A 21743-nucleotide genomic window follows, 5' to 3' on the forward strand; every position below is an offset into this window, starting at 1 on the left:
TCCAGTGGTCATGTTATGGATGTGAGAGTTGGACTATAAAGAAAGCTGAGCACCGAAGAATTGATGCTTTTGAACTGTGGTGTTGGAGAAGACTTTTGAGAGTCCCTTGGATTGCAAGGATATCCAACCAGTTCATCCTAAACGAGCTCAGGCCTGATGTTCATTGGAAGGACTGATGTTGAAGCTGAAACTCCAATACTTTGGCCACCTGATGTGAAGAGCTGATGTGTGATTTGAAAAGACCCTGATGCTGGGAAAGATTGAGGGCAGGAGGAGAAGGGGATGACAGAGGATGAGATAGTTGGATGGCATCACCGACTCAATGGACATGGGTTTGGGTGGACTCTGGGAGTTGGTGATGGACAAGGAGGCCTGGCATGCTGTGATTCATGGGGTCGCAAAGAGTCGGACACAACTGAGCAACTGAACTGAACTGAACTGAATGATAACCAGCTCACAGAATATTTGTGAGAAATACACACGGTCATGTAAATTAAAGAGCCTCAACTTTAAAGCACTTTGTGTGTGTTAGTCTCTCAGCTGTGTCCGACTCTTTGTGACCCCATGGACTGTAACCCACCAGGGTCCTCTGTCCATGGGATTCTCCAGGCAAGAATACTGGAGTGGGTTGCCATTCCCTTCTTCAGGGGGCCTTCCTGACCCAGGTCTCCTGCATTGGAGGCAGATTCTTTACCATCTGAGCCAACAAGGAAGCCCCTTAAAGCACTTTAAATGCAGAAATTCTGATTTTCTTAACATTTTATATTAAGAATTTGGAGGCACTTTTAGGGAGTATATTCCCCTAGATGTCCCCCACATTAAGAGTGCTCACAGAAACCTCTGAGGGCTTGCCATCATCCAGAATAGCATTTCTGAGTCTCCAGACCTCAATTGTCTGCCTACAGGGGCAAGGGGGACCCCTTCAACCTAGTAGATGTCTGGCTGCCATATACCAAGATGGCATTTGATTCTCCAAGTTGTGTGCTACATGGTATTCACCTGGTGATTGTTTACCATTGTCTGCTGTACTGGGGAGAAAAGTTTATCATGTTTTCTTCCTCCTTCAGCCCTCTATAAATACACCCAGTTTGCGTGGGCCTGAATTGAACGCTCTGGCAAGAAACCAACTTTCTCAGGAAGAAAGAGATCAGTTGCATTACAACACAACTTGCAAATTCCTTTCCAAACTTCTGGTGTTTTTGCTTTGAAAAAAAAAAAGTGCTGCTGTTCATTATCACTAGCCAAAAACATTTATAGATTATGGATTTTTTTTTAATCTAGAAAGGAGCACATAGCAAGTATGGTTCTCAAATCAAAAGCATTTATAGATTATAGATTTTTTAAAATCTAGAAGGAGCATATAGCAAGCATGGTGCTTCTTATTAGATGTTTTGAAACACACAGTAGTACCAGCACTCAGCAAGTACTTGATAAATGCTATATAGTCTTGATCACTGTCTTTCTCCAGGAATCATTTTTTAACTTTCTATTAAAGACAGAATCATCACTAAGGGCATAGAGAAAAAAAATCTACCTATAAGAAAAATCTTAAATTATGTGGAACATGAGAGCGGGTGGATAGGAAGATGAGGAACGAGCAGTTATGGGCAAAGAGGTTCCCCACCTCAGAGAAGGAAGCATGGCATAAGTAGGAGTCAAGTCCCATATTTCGGGACTTATAAAAGGAAAGCAAGTATGTTTGTGGTAGAGACAGAAGTTGTACAAATGGATCAACAAAAGAAAAATATAAAGTGAAATGTAAAGTCACATTGGAGACTTCAGTGCTATAAGAAAACAAAGATGTTAAAAAAAAAAAAAAGACTGCCCATCCCTAGAAGCCAAGGGCAGTGAGTGTCTCATTGATTTTTCTAGTCACTGTGCCCATCAGGGGATTGGCGGTGAAGTAAGGCAGGCCTGGAGTAAGGGTGATGGTATACAGATAGAAAAGGATCTCAGACAAAGAAGGTTACAAAGACTGACACGAAAGCACTTGGTGATTGACGGGCTCCAGAGAAGAGAGAGCAGGACTAGATGATGCTGAGAGTAGATAAGATCACAGACCCATTTGTCTTCCCTCACAGAAATTTCCTATAGAAAAGCACAAGAAATATGTGTAAACAGGATAGATGATGATAAAGATTTTGATCACTTGATTCACTTTTGTAGCCAGCAAATAAGAAAGTTTCCTACATGTAACTGAGGCAGGAACCATCACAGTCTTCAGAATCCAGGAAGATGAGTTGAGAAATAAAACAGGGACATGAATTATAATTTCCTCTTAGCTCTTCAAGCCTCAACAAGCTGAGCTTGAAGTAGAAAGAAGACAGCCAGAAAATGAAAGTTCCTATTACTCAGGCTCTGGCAGATAAAGTAGGTTTTCCATCTCCTCTCAATACTGTATTTTAGAGAGACAGAGTAGGCACAGTAGGAGGGAGCAGGCTACAGCCTGGGGTCTCTGTCAAAAATCATTGCACTGGATGGGAACTGTGGCATAGCCGCCAAATGAAGGGCAACAAAGGAAGACAGAACAGTGAGATCACGAATTTTGCAGGTTCTGCCAAGTTAAGGAACTTCTGAATGAATGGAATGGAGGACTCATGGGTGGACACAGTACAATTCCACCATGTTTCTCAAGAAAGTGAAGAAAGAGAGATCTTAAATATTCTCATCATGAAAAAGAAATGGTAATGATGTGATTAAATGGAGATATTAGCTAATGCTATGGTGGTCGTCATTTTGTGATATAGAAGTATATCAAATCAACACATTGTACATCTTAAGCTTTCACGATGTTGTATGTCAATTATACTCAATAAAACTGGAAAAAGTAAAATAAAATTTTAAATTGAAGGAAGCACTATTCTAGATGGTTTTGGCAGATTTAGCATATTCTGTACATACTTTAAAGGTTAAACTGTAGTATAATATTTAATAACTTTTTTAATGCTGGAAAGAATGCCCCTGCTTTCTCTTTCATGCATGCACACTATCTCCCTATGAACAAAATACATTTGCCCTATCCCAATATTCCGTAAAGTCTCAACCCATTACAGACTCAACTCTAAGTCCAAAAATCTCATTAAACATCTTAGCTGAAAAGTCCCAAATCTCATCATCTCAATCAAGTACTAGTGAGACATTGCACATGGTCCATTCTAGGTCAGAATTTCCCCTCTGTCTGTGTACCTGTGGAACCAGAAAGCAAGTTTTCTGCTCCCAAAATTCCATGGTGAAACAGGCGTAGGATAAAACTTACAGACTCCCTACACTGGAGTTAAACAGCTGGTTCAAAAGCTGGAACAGAATACTTTACTTATTCACACAATAAAAAGTCATTGCCTAAGATGTGCCAAGCACTGTTCTAGAAGCAGAAGATACAGTGGTGAGTGGGGCAGATGAGACTCTACCCTTGTGGAAGTGCTGTAGACAAGCTTTTACACTGCCTGCCTTCTCTGTATCTGCTCTGACCAGCAAGGGCACAACAGTGCTAAGGTGGAGAGAAAAAGTGGTATCGAGTGCCTGCCAGCCAGCCTCGGTGAAAGGTCAGGTCAGCTCATTGTCAGCAGACGTTTGAGTAAAATGAACAAGCAGAGCCCTATATATAAAGTGTATCAAGTTCTCCAAGACCATTCTAGGGAAACAGCACAAACTATAAGTAGCTGCCATAATTAGAAAGACACAGGAGTTGGTAACAAATGGGAAAATGTGTTTTAAGGAGGTTGGAGAAGGCGAACAGTCACCGCTTCCCTCGGGTCCCCCCCCTCCTCTTTGTGAGGCTGTCACGAAACACAGTCGTCTCTCCAACACATCTAAGCACCCACGGTGGCAGCTGAAGAAAAACCACTATAATCTCTCTCACTCTTTCTCACAGTTTTGGTAATTTTTGAGGCTTCAGTGAATGGATGACGCTCAACATTCAACAGCCAAGGAGCCACTTTTAATTGGAATCCTGAATAAAAAAGTGTGTAACAAATTGATTAAAAAGTAATAGTTAACACATTCACCAGGGACTCTAAATACTCTATTGTGAGAACTTCTACTTCAGGTTCAATGAAATAGCAGAATTAAAAATAATCTTTCTTCTGTGAGACCTGAGTTAGGTACTGGTCTGCTGTGAGGTCACACCACGTTACCTTCACTCTTGAAGCCCGAACCAATGCACGCTCCAGCCTCCCTACGTCCTGGCTAATAGCCAGAAGATGACTGGCTCGACTAGGTACAGAGCAGTTTTCATCCCCTGAACTGTTCCATCAGGAAGTGGAAAGGAAGGTGAATGATTTTTAGTAGCAAGCTTCGCATCTTCGCCTCGTGAACCTGAGCAAGCTTAACTGAACTCTTTGCTTCCAATTTCTGATGTCCAAGCCACCCTTCATGCTCCTCGTGGAGTTAACATCATAAAACACTGATCTGACCTCGTCACTCTGGCTCCAGCCCCTGTACTGGCTCAGGGAATATTGGTTTATTAAACAGGTAGTATTGGTTTATTAAAAGCTCATGAGACAGAGTGCTCAGGGCTGGTGCACTGGGATGACCCAGAGGGATGGGATGGGGAGGGTGGTGGGAGGGGGGGTTCAGGATGGGGAACACATGTACACCCATGGAGGATTCAAGCCAATGTATGGCAAAACCAATGCAATATTGTAAAGTAAAAGAAATAAATTTTTTAAAATGTCAATTTTGACTTCAAAACAAAAAACAACACAAAACTCATGTGGAATAGTGAAATTTACAATCCCCAAAGAGTTCTTCTGAACCTTTAAAGAGAATAGATAGTATTTCTCTAGCTACTTACTTGCATGCCCCTCTCTCTCTACCCCAACTTCCACTGCTAACAGAGGGAAATTCAGATTCTCTATACTATTCATGACCCTCCCAAATTTTGCAGTATACCATCTTTTCAGTCTCATCTCTCACTACTTATATCCTCTTCCACTCTGGCTATTGATGCATTTTCATGTCGTTGTGCCACTGTGCATACCACATTTCTCTGCCAGGAAGATCCTTCCTACCAACCTCTATCTGTCAAAATTCTCATCTTTCAAGGCCATAAAGACTTAAAGGCTACCTATTTATGAAGTTTTGAAATTAATCCTTCTCTCTCTGGGTGAGCAGAGTACTTGGTTTATATTTGTCTAGTGACACTTACACTATATGTTGGATTATAGTTATGCAGGTATGTTTTCATCACCCTCCTTGAAAGCAAGAATTGTGCTTAAACTTATTCCTATATCCTTGTCCACAGCCCCTACCTCAGTACATAGAGCTGCTCAATAGTGAACAAATGAATTCAAATGGTAATGATACACATATGTGTGAGAAGTCTATACAAGGAGGAGAGATTCTCTAATCTTAACAATAGAGCCCACCAGACTCAGCATTGCACATAAGGTGTGCATTCAATAAATAAGTGCTAAATGAACAGTGAGGAGATATACATATATATAAAATATATTATATAAATTATATATATGTTTTACTTTTTTTCCTGATTGAGTTTCATTTTGAAAAGGAGTCATAGAAGCAATTATGGTTTAACTGATTTCCAAGAGCAACAGATAAGAACAAAGGCTGTTAATCCAAGTAGAAGCTTAGACCTGAGCTCCATCTCAGCCTCTTAACAATAAAACCTGTAGCTTTAACAATAATTGGTACTGTGGGTTATCAGATTGCAATTATTGATCAGCCAATTTGCTACACTAGCCAGGGGAATGACATTCTGTAAAATAGAAACTAGCAGTAAGAAAACTGCTCCCTACAGGGATACCCTTATCATATACTTGGGTCTGGCGAACAAAGGCAACAGCACCACTGGATTCTAGTCTGGAGATCCTTCAACTGCCTTCAAGAATCCATATGCAGCTATAACGAACTGCCTCTAGCTTGGCTTAATCTTTTGTACCAGCCCATTAATGAGTCTGGATTCCTTCCCCATTTTCCATGGTATCCCAGGCAGGGATAAAGGCTCAGGCAGCAGGGGGCAGCTCTCTTTTAGCCTGACAACAAGTGGCGGCTGGTCCCAGCCTATAGCAAATAAATTCCATGGTTCTTAGATGGCAGAGCCCATGGAAGGGGTCTTGTCTGCCTTAGACTCTGTAATGCAAAATTGAGCTTTGGGAATTTGGGCCTAGGCAGTGTTCCTGGCATTTGTGACATCACCCCGACAGCTGAAAGTGATGGTGTCTCAAGAAAGCTCAGTAGCCCCGAGCCCTGTGAATTCTTTCTGCTCTGTCGGCATGTGAAATACACACACACACACTCATGAACATATTATATGCCACTCAAAATCATTCTAAATACCTCCTGTGAGACATCTGCCAATAAGGATAACATGTCAGCTGGGTTTTAAATATAGGAACTACTCACCATCTTCAACCAGAGAGCAAGATGTTCAAAAGGAATGCAGATTAATTTGCCCTGAACTTTATATCTCTGAAGTCTTTTCACTTGATACCATCCTCCCATGAAAGGTCCTGGTGGGGCTGAAGATTAAAATCGGACTTCTGGATCATGGTCTCTAAGCTATACTCTAAGGATAGCCTGCCTATTTATAGATCCTCCACTTTAGGGCAGAGTTCAAACTTGGAAAAATCTAAGGAACTTAATTTAAACACACACTCCTTCATATATGTGTGTGTGTGTGTACAAACACATATGAACATATTAATACATATGTATGTATATATAGTTTTTAAATTTATCATCTTCATTTTCCATTCAGTTGCCTTGAGTCAAACTGAACTTTAAATAGTTAAAAAATCTGTCAAGGATTGGCTAGACATATTTTTCCAAGAATCTTTACAGTTGAGATAATTATATTTAAAATCATTTAAACAATAATTCAACCTAGAAAAGTTATAATTTATACATTCCAAAAACTGACAAACTGAGGCACAGTGAATCAAGTTACTTAAAAGGTTACCTGTGACTTTCCTTTATGTTAACTCTTCAGATATCATAATATGAAGAAAGAGAGTAACTATAATTTATTGCAAGGGTCCCCATCCTCCAGGCCACAGACTGGTACCTCCCTTCATATCAGTGGCAGCATTAGATTAGAAATAAAGTGCTCATTGGGATGACCCTGGGGGATGGGATGGGGAAGGAAGTGGGAGGGGGCTTCTGGATGGGGAACACATGTGCGCCCATGGCTGATTCATGTTGATGTACGGCAAAAACCACTACAATATTGTAAAGTGATTAGCCTCCAATTAAAATAAATAAATTAATTAAAAAAAAGAAATAAAGTGCTCAGTAAATGTAATGCACTTGAATCATCTCAAAACCATTCCCCCACAACCCCTGCTCCACAGAAAACTGTCTTCCACGAAACTGGTCCCTGGTGGCAAAGAGATTGGAGACCAATGATTTACTGTGCTACTACATGGATTATCTCTAACACTTCTACTAAACCTTCAAGATAGATTGCAGTATAGCTATTTCACAGATTAGGGGACTTGAGGTACAATGAGGTTAAATAATTCGGCCACAAGCTAGGCAATCACAAAGTGACACATCTGGGACTTAAACATAGATCTACGTTTGGTTCTAAAGCCTTTGTACTTTCCCCCAAACTAGATTATATAGTGTTGAGGCTCTCCAATTTCTCATTATGACTCTAAGTCACATACCAATAAGACTTTACAACGGAAGCAGGTAGTATTGGTTTATTAAAAACTCATGTGGAATAGTGAAGCTTACAATCCTCAAAGAGTTCTTCTGAACCTTTAAACAGGATCGACAGTATTTCTCTAGTTACTTACTTGCATGCTCTCCCTCCTCTACTCCAACACATATGTATATATTTACCTGCCTCCATTCCCCCCAACCCCCAATAATAGCCACAACGTCAAAAGGGTGGCTAAATCATGTTTGCGCATCTTCATGTAATACTTCCCATTTTTCCCTGAAACATTTCACCCTGCTAGTTTTTTCTGCCATTCTATCCTACTGAGATATTTTGAGATCCTCATTGTGTTATCTATGCATCGGCTAACCCCATCTAGCTTCATGTCATCACTAAATATCAAAAGCATGTCTTCTCTGTCTGTAGTAAGTCATTGGTAAAAACTTTAGGCAGTAAAGGTCAAAGCAAACAGCTAAAAGCCTCTCTCCAGGCTAACACTGACACATTAAGAAAACACTCTTCAGGAATGATGCTGAATTAGTTACACATTCACCAAACCATATGATTACTTAGCCAACATTTTGTGTCACTTGTTTAAAAACGATCATAGGAGTTTCTGTCAAACACTTTGCTGAAATCTAGGTATACCATATCAATATCACATGTACACATAAGTATGGGGAAGTGGTATGATTTGTTCTGAGTGAGCCCAAAGTGGCTCCTAGTAACTATCATCATGGTGTCTGGAAGCTCACAGCCTCCAAGATTCTAGTCTAGAATTCGGGGAAGATGTGATACCAGGTTCCCTGATGTGTGGTTTCCACAATCCAACTGCCCCTCCTTATTCAACGTGAGGGTAAAACTTTGTGCCTGTTTCCAGTCTTTTGGCTCTTCTTCTGCTTGTTGTGATGACTCAAAATTTGCTAATAGTGATACCACGAGAATAACCAGAAAACTCTTCAGTGCCATGGGATATAAACTGATCTGACATTGGGCGTCATTATCTAGGACATATCACAATGGGAATTCTCTTAGCTGTTTTGGTCTTGTCAACTGCTTACCCATAGTGCAGAATAGTTACTACCTTGAAAAGTGATGAACTAGCAAGATATGGACTACGAAGTAAATAACACAGATCAACTAAACAAATAAGACCATCTTTAACTATATTAGGAAATTATCCAAGAAAATGAAGTACATATGAATAATAACACAATTTTTACTTTGAACATTAATTACAACTCTGCTGGAAATATTCCACTCAATAATTGCTATGCAAAATTACCGTGGTTGCTATCTAAGGAAAGCATATAGTTAGGCACACAGAACTGACCCCATTATTATTATTTTACATTCACTAAATACTAACACTGAGCCTACACAGAATATGGAAACATCCCTGGCCATATGTCAAATGAGTTTACAGTTGAAGGTTAGGTCTCAGTGTGTGTGTGCTAAGTCACTTCAGTCATGTCCAACTCTGCGACCTATGGACTGCAGCCCACCAGGCTCCTCTGTCCATGGGATTCTCCAGGCTAGGATACTGGAGTGGGTTGCCATGCCCTCCTCCACAGGATCTTCCCGACCCAGGGATTGAACCCATGTCTCTTAAGTCTCCTGCACTGGCAGGCTGGTTCTTTACCACTAATGCCACCGGGGAAGCCCTAGGTCTCAATAACCATATGTATAAAGGAGTAAGGCCAAACTTTTGGTTGAGCCAATTAACATAGGGCTGCCATCCTGGGGCAAAAGTATCTGCTCTCTATTCAGAAGTTAGTTTTATTCCCATTGAATTTTGTCAAAATCCTAATGACATGGGCAAGGAAAACTTTGTTTTGGTCTTCAGCTTCAAAGAAGATACTTTTGGCTCACCAATATGAGAATAATGGGCCTTCCAATGGGAACATCATTTCCAATAGGAATAACGCCTCCACCAACCCATTCATACTTTCCATGTTGTCTCCATTTTAATTAACAGTTCATTTTAGGAGTGGCAGATGGAGATTGGAAGGCATTCTGTGACTGCCTTGTGTATTGTAGATACTTAGTACATTCATTGAGTGAATGCTCATATGAAGAAATGGCTCCATATGGGATTAAACCTTTAATATTAGCTTCAAGGGCACTCTGAGACTTTTTATTGTTTTAGCAGTTGAAGCCCTTTGTTTAAGTGAAATCTTATTTAGAAGACCCATATGTAAAGCAGATTTTAGACACACTCTGGTTAAAATAGGAATGGGGGACGCAGAATAACCGCCACAGCACGTCTCCCACATCTCTCCTCCCCGTGGAACAGAATCTGAACACACTGCCTTGACAACTGAGCTAACGGGCACATAAGCCCACTGACTAATATGATGCTAATTCTGCCATTCTGGAAGGAGGGAGAAGCACTGGATAAATCATTATAGGGTACCCAGGAAGGTGGAGGAGTTGAGATACGAGCATGAGAGTGAAAGGATGACTAATGACTAATCCTGAATGTGGACAGGAGCCCAAGTCAGAATGTGTGAGTGGGCATAAAACCACGAGCTGGTCCTGCTGACTCTGCCCGGTTTGGGTCCAGTGAGCCCAGCAGAGAGGCCCCTTCCCTGGCCCCTACCCACGTGCAACCATTGCTCACTGGGTTTAATGAGGCAGGAGGCACTGAAGTGTACTTGTTATGACCAAACACTAGTTAATAGATACGACAAGAGATAAATAATTAGCAAGTTCCTGTCTCTTGTTAGGCCCATTTTTGTTGCAAAGATGAACTGCTTCAGTAGGGGCTTCTGCTGTGGTTGGGAGTTCTGTATAAGAAAATGTGCTTGCGTGTTTACAAGCATGTTTTGCATTACACAAGGGCCTTTGGAAGCAGAGCAAAGGCACTACAAACTATCAATCTGTTTGTTTCCTAGGCCCAGCTTTGTCATTTACTAGCAGTGTGACTTTGGACAAGTCATTTCTCTCTCTAGGTTTTCATTTCTTCATCTATAAAATCAAAGGGCTGGACCCTTATGACCGAAACATCCCTGCAAACTATAACAGTGCACTTACATAACCCTCTTCTTTAGCACAAAAACTGGTTAATATTGAATGTGAAAAGTACCTCAAATTAAATCAAAGTTCAGAAATGAATTTAGGGCAACAAAGATTAACTTCTTTGAATGAATTGATCTATAAAATACTGTATATGAGGGTCTATTCTGTATATGCCACTATGTTAGGTGTTATAGAAAACAGAGTTGTATGCATGATCTCAGACTTAAGGAGCTGACAATCCAGAGGCAGGATACATATATATTCATAAATATATCAGTATAAAAGTTGTCTCTGAATTTCCAAATAGTATTTGAACATACATACACCAATATACTGCTTATAATACAGGTTTATGGGGGTAGAGAGCAATCATTTGTAAGCATTTATTTTTGCTGTGTTGTATTTGGCCAGCAGGTAGATGTAAATAAGAGACTCTATGAATTTCATAGATATTTCGGAAATATATTTCTAACTTTGTAAACCCAATAGCCTTTATAGTTTGATAGAATTTCCTTTTCATATGTAGAACTTGTCTTTCCATAGCTAACACTTCCAATACTTCGTACTAAAAAAAATCTTACAAAAGAGTATAATACTGCAATGAAAAAAGATCATGTATTTCCTTTCACTGCTAAGTCACAATCACCACAAGACTGCTATCAACAACATTTTGGCTTATCACTCTTGACTTATTATCTGTTTTTGAATAATTTAACTTAATGTGCAAAGATTAAAATACATGACCCAATTTAAGTACCTTTAATCCTGTATCTTCTAAAAAAAGCAAATAGTTCATTTTCAAGAAATTTAATATGAAATACTTGGGAATTCATCTTGGTGCAGTGTTATTAAACTGTACATAATAATTAAGATATTAAAAACACATGCTCCCCAAAGCCACCAGACACTGTAATTATTTTTCAAGCTATTAAGCAAAATGACAGAAGATTTTTTAATGATAAATGTGTTTTGGAATGCATCAGCTAATTCCCTTTTACTTCATGAAATCATGTTTAGCTCCACAGAGTCTAGGTCCGGTATTTGAAGACCAACTCACATTGTTCTTTTATAACTCAGAAGTCATTCATTGGCTGTTGTTAATATGCCATTGTAGATACTCTGTCTTTCACACACACACACACACATTCTGACTCCATATGGAAATGGCAATTATTAGAGTTCTGCTACACTATATGTATGTGAAGAAGTGTGAGAAACACTGGGACATAATTTCATTTGGAAAGGCCTTTTATTTAAATTTGACTCTCAAAAGGTTTCTCCTTTGGTTTAGAAATTTTAGATCAGTGTTAGCTTTTCTAGCAACCATTGGAATAGGCCAGCATTTTATGACTCTCATTGGTTTTATTGTGAGAAGACTATGAAAAAAGTTACTCAAAGAATTTTTGATCATGCTTGAGATTCATTTAAAGATTTTTAAAACTTACATGCTAAGGTATGCCCTGGGTAATTTTCTGACATGTAACAACTTTATTAATTAATTTATTAAAGCTGCAACTTTCTATTTCTAAGTTAGTGTCTTTTCACGATACCAAAATAATCTGTTAGGCATCTTAAAAATACTTTTCAGGTATTTATGAAGGGGGATGGAAGTGGAGACATTCCACTGTCTGCTCCACATTTAAAATTTTCTTTGGCCATTTAAAATCATTTTATGAGTTAGAGATAGCTAATAGAAAGTTTGTCTGCTGTCTGTGTCACAAAGTGCCTTAGTTTCCACACCATACACAACTGTGGTCAGTTTTCTAAGATTCTTCCCAGTGGGAGCTTGGTAAACAGCATGCTTATTTTTCCTTTGCTGCCTATTTTAGAGCTTCAGACCATAGACATTACTACATTAGGGACTTGGAAATCGTTAGACAAATTAAGGAGTTTCTGCTATTTGTACTTCTTTCTGCACATCATTTATATATGGATCATGCTAACCATAGCAAGGCATGCTGTGTCTTCAAAGACATAGAAGGAAAGAGCACAGAGACTGAAATCAGTCCCCCTTGATTCTAGGTCTAGTTTGACCACTTACTATATGAAGGTCACTTAGACGTCAGTGCCCATAGGTTCTTCATCTGGTAAATCTAGGTAATAATGTCTGCTTCTCTGAGTCATTGTGAAGATCGATTTAGGTAATGTTCATGAAAGAGCTTTACAAATTGAATTGTGCTGTGCAAATTGATGGTAGAATTATTATCATTCATATGGAGTCACATGGCTAACAAGATCTGAAGACAGATCACCTATCTGGTTCTGGAGGAGGGTGATAAATGCAAAAGTGTTTTTGTAGTTTAATGTTTTCATGGCCTCATGAGAACAAGGCAGGAGAACAGAAGAATTGGGTAGGGGGAAGGGCAAGTTTAAGTTCCATCTGCCCAGGCTGGAAGACTGGTGGGAAGGGAAGAATCTCTGAAAAGATGAGAGGTTACAAAGTAGAAAGGGGTGACTTGGGAACAGGGTGTTTATAAAAGAGTGGCAGGGCAGAGAATAAAGTCACAAGACTTGTTCACAAGAGGGTGCTGGGTTAAAGCCTGACCTTGAGCCACAAATCACTGAATCACACGGCTGGAAGGAATCTTAAGAGGCCACCTCGTCCACACCCCCACCATTCAGCAGGACATTTCAACCATCCCAAACAGATGAGAGTATCCAACTTTGAATGAAAAGCTCTGACACCAAATGAGCAGGTATTGACTGCTCTGGCTTCAACTGTTTCCAACAGGCAGGAAAACAATTTCTGGAATTTCATTTGAACCCAAACTGAAACTGAGGGAAAATAATAAACAGCTAGGTTTTTCTTGGAAACAATAGCTTCTGTAGTAGTTTAAGGTCTCTAACGACACAGTGACTCTTAGAGAGAAACTTACCAACAAACTGAGTCAGAGGACACATAGGCCACAGTGGCCTGTGGGTAAGAGTGTATCATGATCATTCTTGGTATTTGTGGGGTCTTCTCTCCATGCAGGAGGCTTGAAGCAGGATATTAAGAAAAACACAATTTTTTTTAAAAGCAACATGGCCCAGCAAAGTCCAGGACTGACATTGAGGACTTAAGAGTTCAATTTCTCTCCTAACACAAGACAATAAATCCTCACACACAAATTAGAAACTGAAAAGGAAATAAAAGGGTCCTCATTTCCAATCGTGGGAATGTTACACAAGAACTCTGGTTTGGAAGGAGGAGGGGAGGACATTCCACACCTGCAGGCCTTCCCAGGAAAGGGGCCCCGGGCCTGACCCTGAACACGTCCCCTCCAGGTTACATCGTGGGACTGTCAATACAGAAACAATGTTACATTATTCCCTCAGTGAATATATTATTTCAAATCCTATCAACAGCAACCATAACTTGAAAGGAGGCAGCTGAGAATTTCCATGGAAGAAAGTGAAGAGGTCTTTGGGGATGTGCTCATAAATGGCCTAGCCATAGTCCACCGGGATGGAACACACTTGGGCATGCATGCATAGACAAAAGCATCTCTGCACTTACAGTTGCATGTGTTGGAGCATTCTGCTGTAGTTTAATAGTTGCAGCACCAAGCGAGGAGCTTAGGAAAATAACATTATACTCCTGGATTCTCCACTCACTTACATGTGAACTGAGGCAAGTTAACTTGATTCTACCTCCTCATCACTAAAACTTTAGGTCAATGTAGCCAGGCATTCAGTGAATCCAGATGTTTGGCAGTGAATAGGAAACAACATCTGGATGATTGGTCGAATTTTCAACTGAACTTACTGGATGTTTTGGCAGCATGCCCACACAGCCCTTAATGGCTTTCTGCCTCAGTTTCCCTAGCTATAAAAAAGGGACAAACATTATCACTTACCTCCCAGGAGGCAGTGAGGATGAAATAATACCCAAGGGTAACAATGAGTTCCTGAAAAGAATGATTCTTTGACAGTACTATATCTTATACAATTCCAGGCTGGATATTTTTTTTCCAATATGAGCAGTTAGACTTTTAGGACATAAAAGCACTTTGAAATATGGTTCAGTGCTATACAAATACAACACATTATCATCATCATCCCATTCTTCATTATGACTTCCCTAAAGTGTCTCACTTTCAGATTGAACCATGGCCAAAATATGAATTTTACTGAAGGTCTGAAAGAAGATATGTTTTGGCCATGTAAAGCAATACAGATGAGACAAGAAAAAACCAGCGTGGGTGTTTGGAGCCCAACCAATTTTAACAGCTCAACTTAAACAGGTAAAACTGGTCTATCAATGAGAATTAATTGGTTGCTCAATGGTATTTATAAGGGAACCAAAAATGTCCACATATATGTCCATGGCAAAGGTAGGAGAAAGTAATTATAATGGTGACTTTTCCGACACTGACAATATACACCTCCCTACCTGTGAAGAGGCTTCACCTTTTGTGGCTGAAAGTTAGAATGACGAGAAAGAAGGAAAAAACATGGGAGAGAAAGATGTATCAAAGGGATCTCTTTGATCCACCCAAAATTTGGGTGGCAGAATTAGACTGGGAAAAAGTATTGGAATACTGCTCTCTTTCAGACTCACTCAAGTCCTGACTACAGAGGAAATCCTGACTATAATAATCACCTTAACTGTGTCATGCACATGCAATTATATATTTGTGTGTGTATATGTGTGTGTGTGTGTGTGTGTGTATATATATATATGCATATATGTAAAATGCATAATTATACATAAATTTTATATAATGGGATATGAATAGCCATAGATACGTAGATATAATTTCTTGTACTCATAATAACCTTGTAAGGGACTATTTTGCTAACTTTAAATACTACAGATGAGAAAACTAAAGCTCAGAGAGGTTGAATGACTTGCCCAAAGTTATATATCTAGTAAGACCCACAGTTGAATTGGGATCCATGTGGATTCAAAGCCCATGTTCTATTCACTATACGACATGGTCTCCCAGAGCATTAATATCAAACACCCAAAGTCTTTACTGAGGGGCTTGCTATAAATAGTCATTTTTAGTGACTGCCAGATCATATGCTCTGATGCAGCTTTCCCTTTTTACAGGGTGGGGCTCCATCCACAGGTCTTTCTCTGATATTTCTTATGAAATCCTTCTCACAGTAGCCCAGACCACCTCAGGCCTAAGCAAACCACCCCCAAACTGATGAGCAACATCACTGTCTAGCTCGTCTTCATTACTGGCTGCCTTTTCTTTGTATTTAAACATGCTCGTGTTTCTCCTCCAAGGAAGGTATGAAAATAGGCCAGACTCCTTTTGAATCCTCAAACTCCCTGGCACCTGGCTGAGCACATAGGAGGTATTCTTTCACGTCTGGTGACCAAAGATATCTGCTGACACTATTCTTCATTTAAAATGAGGGGCACAGAGATGGACCCTGAGGTTCTGGCCTCACCAGTGCTTGGATCTAACCAGTCGAGTGGAGTCACCCAGACACATTTGGTTTGAGATAATTTAGAAATAATTCAAAGAAACACTGACGTTGTCCCCAGGTAAAGCACATCATCAGCAATGGGAGGTTTACGCTGTGCTCTGAATTCTTCAGAGATGTGTTTTGAAACATCCTGTATGTAACCAGGCTTTATAGAACTTAGTAAGGTTGTGAGTTCACCAAAAAGAAGGATCTGTTATGCAAATACTGCCACTATTCTGTGCTCAGAAGCAGTAACAACTATTTATTAAGTGCTCATGGAGAGCAGAGCAGTTTATTAGGCTCTGGAGGAATCTCACTCAAAAGTGTAGTAAATACTTTTACAATGCCACTCGCCATGAAATACGTCACTATTAGGAAGCCCTTCCAAACATTTTTCCTAAAAACCATAAAGATTTCACTGCTAAACTTCACAGGAAAAGACAAAATCATGCCAATGTCATCCTACAGAAACTTCTGTCCTTGCAGAAGGAGTTGAATTTCATTAAGTCCTTCCTCAGCTACGAATAGAAGTCAGTGGTGCCAGGGCCCTCCCGCCCATGGACCATAGGGTAGGAACACTGCCACTCTGGTATCTGGTGGCATTTTTTATGGCATTTTTAAAACTGTGGCCACAAAGCAATCACAAGCAGATGGTACAACTAACTTCTATTCGTGTCTCAGTTACTAAACTCCTGAAAAGAAAAACTGTACAAGTCAAGGGAATCTGTGGGTGCTCTGTGCATGGCAATGACTCAGAAGTTGGCATGAATGCAGTGAAGCTGGTCCTCTCATATCTTGCTGGTGGCAGTGAAAGCTGTCACATCCCCATTGGACAGCAGTTTGGAAACATGCAGTAAAATGCTCGTATCCTTTAACCCCATAACTCCAGTATGTTAAGAAATTGATCTAAGATCAGGAGATAGCACTATGCAGGAGGTCACTTTATTTAATGGTAAAAGTTTGAAGCAATTTGAATGCATAGCAAAAGCAAATGAATTATAATTAACACTCAAAGGAATCTTTTGGGGCTACAAAAGATGATTAGTATGCAGATTTGTGGCAACATGAAAAAGTGTTTCCAATACAGTGTTAATTTTAAGATGCAGAAATAACTAATATACTTCCAATTATGTAAAAAGTCTATGTGTGATTTTCTGATCAAATATTAAAAAAGAATACGTAAAAATGAAAACAGGATGCACTAGTGGGGTTGAGACAAACACTTTTCCTGCTGTTTTCCAAGCTTTCTCTTATGTTGCAATATTTTCTTTATAATTTAAAAGTGGGGTGAAAAACAAAGGTCAGAAGTCCTTTTTAGCGGAGAGACTCTGAAGAAAATGAACATGGCTGCCTTTCCCAAAGACCAAGAACACAGTTTGAACACTCAACATCACCCGTCGCTCAATTTTTTGCCATATCTGTTTTTGCTGGATACACACATACCTGGTTAATGTGCTTCAGTTTGTCAATAATCTGACTGACCACTGGCTCAGGGCCCTTCATTTTCAGCTCATGGAGGTTGAACTGATTTTTCATTCCATTCCTCGCTGCCTTTTGGCTGTATCTGGAAATATGAAGGTAAAGAAAAGGTTTGTCATAAGAGAGTTCCAAGCAAAGTGCACGTTGACTGTATTTGGCACATGGTTGAGCTGACTACAAGCTACCTTTAGCCTTCCAGCCCGCGGGAAGACTGCATGGTACCAAGGTAGACTACTCCAGATAGAGTCTACTTGTATAGGAGAACATTCATTCAAAAGTTAACAAGTATGAATTCACCACTTCTTTTTTCCTCGGTGTTGGGGATACAGCAATGAACAAGACAGAGACAAGGTCTCTGCCCTTATTTTGCCCTCCGTCTAGTGTAGAATTCAGAAGAGCTCTAGGGAAGGTGGCTAGGTCTTGGCCAGGGAAGCACACATCAGGGTTGTTCATTCTGAGTGTGCTTTCTATTCATCTGAAGGATAAAGACTCTTGCATGTTCTTTACTTCTTCCTCCTTCTCCACTTCCTCCTCCCATCATTTCCTGCAGGTCTGGGCAGCCGGGCTCCTCCTGACAAGGCTTTCCCAACCCATTTGCAGCATAAATTATGCCTGTCAGCTTCCATCTCTGTTCTCCACAGGGAGGCAGACCAGCAGCTCAAGGGAAGGTTTTAACATGGTCCCCCAGGATAAGACATAGGTTTTTGCTTCAAATTGAAGTTTCAAGCTATCTATGGACATCCTCACCAGCATGAGAATGGGGGATATTTACAATCCTGGGCAATGCTGTCTTTCAGTGTGGGGCTTTGTCAATTTCGACTGGAACAGTAATTCACTACTGAGGTGGTTTCTTTGCTGGCTTCATGGTTCCAGACCTCTGTACATTTACTCATCTTTCAAAACAAGGCAAACACAAAACAAAAACAAGAAACAGATTTCATTTTCTCCTTTATCTTTTCTCATGTAGAAAGACCAGAACACTGTTACCAAAGGGGGAAAAGGTTTTGATCTCTTTTTTTTTTTTTGCTTTTTCCTCATCCTGATAATGGAATATTTTCTTAAAGAAATGGAAAAATTTGCAAGGCTTTTGCCCCTACTTTATACACTTTAAAAAAAATTACAATAGGGCAGTTGAATTAAGGGCAAATTCATATTTTTTAATCATGTTTTTAATTACAAAAATAACAGTGCTCATTTAAGACAATTAAAATATACAGACATAAAGCATACGGCACAAGTTCTTGCATCATCTTATCCTTCCGACAGAGAATCATCTTTAAGTTTGATATATATTCTTCTAGAGGTTTCCACATGCATATGCGTGCATGCGTGCGTGCTCAGCTGCTCAGTCGTGTCCAATTCTTTGTGACCCAGCCTGCCAGGCTCCTCTGTCCATGGTATTCTCCTGGTAAGAATACTGGAGTGAGTTGCCACGCCCTCCTCCAGGGAATCTTACCAACATGGGGATCAAACTCACATCTGCCTTCATCTCCTGCACTGCAGGAAGATTCTTTACCCACTGAGCCACATGGGAAGCCCTTCACAGGCATATACTAACATGCAAGTCTAACCCAAACTGGAATTATACTAGTTATGCTAATTTGCAACTTATCACTTAACATGTATTTTGGATACATTTCTGTGTCAGAACATAAATAGATGCTTTGTTTTTATTCCTCTCTATGGCTAGATCACAAATTATTTATCCAATCTCTTACTGATAAACAAGTGAGATATTTCTAATATTTTGCTAATATAAACAATGCTGCAAAGAACATCCTTGTATGGTGATCTTTGTACATTTCATGAATATCTATTAAGGATAAGTTCCTAGAATTTAATCAATTTGTACTTCTAATCCCAAATTATGACATGCAAAGAATAATTAACACCACTATATTTTTGCACAGCATTTTACAAAGCAGTTTTGTATCACTCAGCTCATTTGAGCTTCTCAGCCACACTGTGAGGAGATAGGGCAGACCTCATTATCTCTTTATTATTGAAAATTTCACAACTTCAGAAGATACTGATCTAGTAGATGCTTCCTTATAGTATAATACTTCTGCCAATATTAAGGATATGCTTTGATGCTACCATGCATGATAGCACAAGAGGTCAGGAAATCTAGGTCTGACTTTTATAATTAAAAGTCATCTTCTGAGAAGGAAAATATCTTGTGGGAACGTTGAAGAGAACATTTGAATGCATTTCTTCTAAAATGGTAGCCAGGTTGGATGCATGAGACAAGTGCTCGGGCCTGGTGCACTGGGAAGACCCAGAGGGATTGGGTGGAGAGGGAGGTGGGAGGGGGGATCGGGATGGGGAACACATGTAAATCCATGGCTGATTCATGTCAATGTATGGCAAAAACCACTACAATATTGTAAAGTAATTAGCCTCCAACTAATAAAAATAAATGGAAAAAAAAAATAAAATGGTAGCCTAACATATTTAGCTTACCTAACATTAAAAGTTAGTGAATACACAGTATGTGTGCGTGTGAAGTACTTCAGTTGCACCCGACTCTTTGTGACCCCATAGACTGTAGCCCGCCAGGCTTCTCTGTTCAAGGGATTCTCCAGGCAAGAATACTGGAGTGGGTTGCCATGTCCTTCTCCAGTGAGTAAACAGATCACCCACCACATACCAATTGCCTTTGGGGGCTGTGTTAAAGAAATGTAATGTATTTCTTTAAGGGAAATTCTTTGTTTATATATCTGGTGAGAATCAGCTCCCCGCTAGCCTCCTTTTGTGTGCTTGTATATAATGCTGTCTGTTTAAATATCATCTCCCTCTTGATGACCACCAACTCCATCTTCTTTTTCTTTATATCTACTGATACCTGAAGCAGAGACCTGATTCACAGGTAAAGAGATAAGCAGTTCTAAAATGAACTTTAGGAACGTGTCCCTAGAGACATGTCCCTGGACTTGTTCCTATCAAAGCCTGCCCACTCCTACAAAACAAGTCTCCTTCTAAAGTTTATTATCCTCAGTGGAATAGTATAAAGACATCTGCCAACTTAGTGACTTTGCCCTGTACTCCTCCTTCCAAATCATTTATAAATATTAAGTCAAATTAGTCCCATAGCTGATCCCTTGTGGTCCTACTGTCTATTTTCTACCATTCAGAAAAATGCCCTTTCAGCTCTATTTTTTTGTTTCTTACCTCCAAGTCTTGGATAAGGAGCCAGGAGTAAACACTGCTCCCCAATCCCATGGTGACTCAATTTTTTACAAACAGCCTTGAGTTTAAAAGCTTGCCAAACTTTTTGAAAGTTGAAATAGCATCCACTATTTTCCTCTATCCATGTGCTATTTCAATCCTCAAAAGACTTAGTAAATTAAGCATGGTTTCTGGTTACAGAAGTGTTGGGAAGAGCTGGCTTATGGCTTAGACCTAAAACTTTATTTTATTTACTCCACAAAGCAGTAACCAAAAGTACTGGTTCAATTGATGTCTACATCTGCTAAAATTTAGTGGCCCTATTTTTAAATTTAGTGGCACTATTTAAAAACTATTAAAGAACTCTGCTCTTCCCTATCCATTTAGGCATGTGAATACCTCTCCCCCATCCCCAATATTATGTTCTGTTTCTCACACCTCTACACTTTTCTCCTTAGCCAGACAAAATGTAGAAGAGAATCTTAAAATTCTTGAGTGTTAAAATGGAATACTACGCAGACATCAAAAGAACAAAATTAGAACAAAGCTGAAGATGGCCCCAAATGCTTGAAATCTGGTGATGCTATCATCATTGATAGGGTTCCTGGCAAGTGCACGTGTGTTGAGAGCTTCTCTATTCTCTGAGCCATTTTGCTGTTCACAACATGAGACGGACGGTTCCTGTGGGTGTCATCAAAGCGGTAGACAAGAAGGCAACTGGAGCTGGCAAGTTCACCAAGTCTGCCCAGAGAGCTCAGAAGGCTAAATGAACAACATCCTCAATACCTGCCATCTTAATCAGTGGTGGAAGAATGGCCTCAGAAACGTTTGTCTCAACTGGCCATTTAAGCTCAATAGTGAAAGACTAGTTAATGGTAATTGGGCATGATAAACCTTCAGAAGGAAAGGAGAATATTTTGTGGACCATTCATTTTCTGTGTGGCCGTTTTAAGTCATTGGTCTTTAAAATCAGTACTTTTTAATGGAAACAACTTGATTAAAAATATGTCATAGAATTTGAGACACTTAAAAAATTTAATGAGAA

At 39.8% G+C, this 21743-nt stretch overlaps 1 protein-coding gene across 1 annotated transcript in view; it reads right to left on the reverse strand.

Annotated features, from left to right (window-relative positions):
* GPC3 (glypican 3) overlaps positions 1-21743 on the reverse strand; it is a 449637-nt gene that overhangs the window by 95578 nt on the left and 332316 nt on the right. Inside the window, exon 6 of the mRNA XM_043897216.1 lies at positions 17495-17615. Within this exon, the coding sequence (XP_043753151.1) occupies positions 17495-17615 (121 nt within the window). The remainder of the gene's footprint in view (positions 1-17494; positions 17616-21743) is intronic.

Source organism: Cervus elaphus, chromosome X (genome assembly GCF_910594005.1).
Source record: "Cervus elaphus chromosome X, mCerEla1.1, whole genome shotgun sequence".
Lineage (NCBI taxonomy): Eukaryota > Metazoa > Chordata > Mammalia > Artiodactyla > Cervidae > Cervus > Cervus elaphus.